Here is a 4,673-nt window from a genome sequence, read left to right as displayed (position 1 = left end):
TTCTGAGTAGAATTCTAACCTTCATGTTATTAAACCATGAGAAATACTTTGTTTACAAGATCATCAAAATTAAAATTTGGTTTTCAAGTTCTTCCAGAAAGAAAAAGAAATGTGATTGATTCATTAAAAAACACATTCGTAAGCTGATTGGGTGGCTCAGTTGGTTGGATCATGATCTTGTACACCCAAAGGTTGTGGGTTCGATTCCTGGTCAGGGCACATACCTAGGTTGCGGTTTTGATCCCCAGTTGGAGCCTAAGTGTGAGGCGACTGATCAATGTTTCTCACATCAATGTTTGTTTCTCTCTCTTTCTCTCATATCAATAAACATATCCTCAGGTGAGGATTAAAAAACAAAAACATGTATAATTATTGTGCATTTTTAGCTGTACTTTATGAATAGTCTCAAAGATTCCCATGCCTCTGACATAGGTCCATTTCACTTATGTAATAATCTATAATAATAAAAGCGTAATATGCTAATTAGACCAGACGTCCTTCCAGATGACCTTCCAGATGAAGCCAGGGCTGAGAGGGAAGCCTGGGTCCCAGGTGCCTACCTGCCTGGGTGCCAGAGGGAAGCCAGTGCCAGAAGCCAGGGGAAGGAAGGCCTACTCTTGCACAAATTTCATGCATCGGGCCTCTAGTAAATAATAAATCAGCATTTTGTTGACTTAAAATTTTCATCCAAAAACTCAATAACAGCTTCTTCATCTGCTGATTGAAGCAGTCTCTGAATTAGCTGATCCAGGCACTTCTCCCCACATAAAAATTTCTGGTAAAAGAGAGAAATTTTTATGAAAATCTGATCACTAGAAATAAAGGAGAAATGAAGAAAAGAATTAAGTATAATTAAGTATACACTTAATTCTTTTCTTTACACTCATTGTTTAATAGCAACAAAGAATTACTAATCTACAATACAATGAATAACACTATTACTAACTTGGGAGGATGCTCATTGTTACTGACTCATATTCTTCACAACTTTTATTTATTTTTTTTATTGAAAAGTAGCAGTTTAATCCCCAAGTGCAACACAGTTAACAATATTTTGTCTTTAAAGGGGGGTTTATAAAAAAGCTTATAAATCTTATATCACCAAATTTTTTAAAAAAATATTTTTATTGATTTCAGAGAGGAAGGGAAAGGGAGAGAGAAATAGAAACATAAATGATGGAAGAGAATCATTGATCGGCTGACTCCTGCATGCCTCACACTGGGGATCAAGCCCACAACCTGGGCATGTGCCCTTGATTGGAATTGAACCCGGGACCCGTGAGTCCCCAGGTTAACGCTCTATCCACTGAGCCAAACCAGCTAGGGCTATATCACCAAATTTTACCATGTTATAAAGTCCTGAATTAATAGATGAAAAAATGTGTTTAATTTTTAGATGATTAAAAAATGGCATATAAAGAGAACAATTGATCTACCTGTCCTATACCACATAATTCTGGTTAGTATGGCTTTTTATGTGAAAAGTGAATGCAAAAGAGTAAATAGAATTATATTCTATTTTAAATTAGCATTTTGCTTAAAACCAATCTTGTAGAATTTGAATTTTTCCAATAACTCTGGAGACAACAAAACAGAGATCTGAATCAACTTTTGAAATTTACCATGCCTCTCTCTTTAAAATTCCTCTCTGCCTGGCTTTTCTGACAACACAGTTCTAAGTTCTCAAGCCATTTTTTGTAGAATATATTTGCTGAATCCCTTCTGGTACCTTAGAAAATATCAGGCTTTTTATTCTTGTCCTGAAAATTACACCCTTTTCATTTATATCACATTATTTCACAAAGGCAACAAAGACTGAAATGCCCTAAAGCCTCAGGGATCTTGTTGCCAGGCTAACGTGCAGACTGCTCCCTGACATTCTATCTTGCCAAACACTCTGGATTTGGCTCAGCTAAAGCCTCTCTGGAACACTATACCTCACACTTCTCATACTAACTCTCCAAATTTAAATAACTTAATCCATAAATGTTTTAGGATAATTCTGTGATTTCTTAAACTGGAAATACTGCACAGTAGTTTTGAAATCTAGAAGTCTTGTGTAATAAAAAATATTTATGCTGGAATATTTAGGGGACAAGTACTTGAGGTGTGCAACTTGCTTTCAAACGGTTCAACAGCAACACAGGTATGTATATATATATAGAGAGAGAGAGAGAGAGAGAAGGTGGAGGAGGAAGAGAGGGCAAACATAGCAAAATGTTAACAACTATTGCATCTAGGTATAAGGTGCATGTTGAACTTGTCTTTAAACATGTGTGCTTGAAAAATTCAAAATAAAAAGTTCAGAAAATTTTATGTTAACTTCCAAATAATTTCGCGGAATGAAAACTGTTTGTTAGACCTCCCTACATCCCTCCATAAAGTTTCTTTCTGTGAAATTACTAAAATGATGACTCCAAGTACCTTTCCTGTGTTATACAAGTTCTGTGTAATAGTTGTTGGGATTAGTCAATTAGCACATTCTCGTATTTCATAAATGCTCCAAATATAGACACTGGCTTCATGGAAATACTTTACTGTTGGCATCAGGAACACAGAACATTTAAAGTTTTGCTGTTGGCATCAACTAATCTTATAGTTAGTCTTTTTTTTTTTTTTTTTAATTCTCAACCGAGGATATTTTTAGTGGAAGGGAGGGGTAGAGACAAAAAGAAACATCGATGTGAGGGAGACACATCAACTGATTGCCTCCTGCATGCGCCCAATCAGTGACGGGGATTAAGCCTGCAACTGAGGTATGTGTCCTTGACTGGAATGGAACCCAGGACCCTTCAGTCTGAGGGCCAACACTCTATCTACTGAGCCAAACCAGCTAAGGCTATTTAGTCATTCTTAAATGGTCTTAAAGTTGAATTTTAGGTTGAGTGTACACACTTGTTATCCCTCAAGTTGAACTGTAGGGTAAAGAATGCCTTACTATCTTTATATTTCACAAAACACCAGCATATAATAAAACTTAATTAAACATTAAAATTAAACAGAACCATGGCTGGTGTGCTCAGTGGTTAGAATGTCAGCCCACAGACCAATGGTCACAGGATCTATTCCTAGTCAAGGACACATACTGCAGTTGTGGTTTCACTCTCCACCCCCCAGTTGGGGTCCGTGTGGGAGGCAACCAGTTGATGTCTCTCTCACATTGATGTTTTTCTCTGTCCCTCTTCCTCCCTTCCTCCTACTCTCTCTAAAGAACTATAGGAAAAATATCCTCAGGTGAAGAAAGAAAGAAAGAAAGAAAGAAAGAAAGAAAGAAAGAAAGAAAGAAAGAAAAAGGAAGAAAGAAAAAGGAAGAAAGAAAAAGAAAGAAAGAAAGAAAGAAGTCCTATCCAGTGAGTTCCTTCCCAGGAATTTTAAACTGGAAACACACAGGATCATCCTCCTCTTGGCTAAAGCTGAAGTACTTAAAGTTTATAGGAGGTTAGAAGCCACATTTTTAGTCATGGGAGAAAGCAATCTTCAGTGAGATAAGAAAGAAGCTGATATATGGAAAGAAGCAAACATGAGAACTGGATAAAAAATATCCTGATGATATGAAATCCCATATTCATTTATTCCTGAGGCCCAGCTTCATTGCCAGAGTGGTGGCAGTAGCTCTAGTACATTTCTATCCTTGGGGTCTGTAAGGTCACCCAGTATTCTTGTGAATTCCTATGTAGGTATTTTTATTTATCTAGATAAAAAGGAAGAAAGAAAGGGAACATAAAAGCACTATAATAAAAATTTTTAATTAAGATTTATATCATTTTAAGAATATGAAAACTTCATATAAAATTAGTGTGCCTGAAGCTCAAATTATTATAGTATTGCCAATTATTATAGTATTTCCATTATTTGGAAATTATGTAACAAGGATTATGTCTTCCTAATAATCACAACATATTCACAGCTCAATTGGATTAATCGGAGTGCTAAAGATAAAAAGATCAAAGAGGAAGGAATTAGAGTTCCTACTTTTCAGAAGCTCATAATTTAGTAGGAGAGGTAAGCAATATATAAGCATCATAATACAATGCAATAAATTTAAAAACACAGAAGAAAGGGTTTTAAGGGAGCCATTAACTGTGAAAAGAAGGTGGCATCAAGGAAAGAAAAAATTTGAATTACAACTTAAAAGCCAACAGTATTTCTCCAACAGAGACAAGCAGAGCATTTCAGTCAAAAGGATAAGTATGAAGAAAAGTCTGGAAACAAAGTAAACTTAACTTTGGAACAACATGGGTTTAAAATGAGTGAGTCCATTTATATGCAGATTTTTTTCAATAAATATTTTGGCAAATTTTTTAGAGATTTGCTATAATCTGAAAAAATTCACAGATGATCCTTATGATTTTCTTAATAGCATTTTCTTTTCTCTAGCTTACATTATTATAAGAAACTAGAGGCCTGGTACACAAAATTTGTGCAGAGGGGTGGGGCTGTGTGTGTCCCTCAGCCCAGCCTGCACACTCTCCAATCTGAGACATCCCTCTCACAATCCATGACTGCTGGCTCCTAACCACTTGCCTGCCTACCTGCCTGATTGCCCCTAGCCACTCCCCTGCCAGCCTGATTGACACCTACCGTATTTGCCGGCGTATCGATTGCCCACAACTGCCCTCCCCTGCTGTCCATCTTGTGGCCATCTTGGGATGACATTGCACATGACACCACCT

General features: G+C 36.6%; 1 protein-coding gene across 3 annotated transcripts in view; it reads right to left on the bottom strand.

Annotated features, from left to right (window-relative positions):
- The window catches only part of MTRF1 (mitochondrial translational release factor 1), a 109,298-nt gene that overhangs the window by 9,344 nt on the left and 95,281 nt on the right, over window positions 1-4,673 (bottom strand). For 2 of the 3 annotated variants that reach the window (XM_006776931.2, XM_015572589.1), the window contains one exon: window positions 586-775. The exons of the other annotated variant lie outside the window; for it this stretch is intronic. In XM_006776931.2, coding sequence (XP_006776994.1) covers window positions 659-775 — 117 coding nt within the window. In that variant the 3' untranslated portion in view covers window positions 586-658. Of the gene's footprint in view, window positions 1-585; window positions 776-4,673 lie in introns of those variants that run through there. 3 annotated transcript variants of the gene reach the window in all.

The sequence above is a fragment of the Myotis davidii genome, unplaced genomic scaffold, assembly GCF_000327345.1.
Source record: "Myotis davidii unplaced genomic scaffold, ASM32734v1 scaffold105, whole genome shotgun sequence".
NCBI classification, from domain to species: Eukaryota; Metazoa; Chordata; class Mammalia; order Chiroptera; family Vespertilionidae; genus Myotis; species Myotis davidii.
Note: the sequence above shows the minus strand (reverse complement) of the source record. Positions and strands in the feature narration are given on the sequence as shown.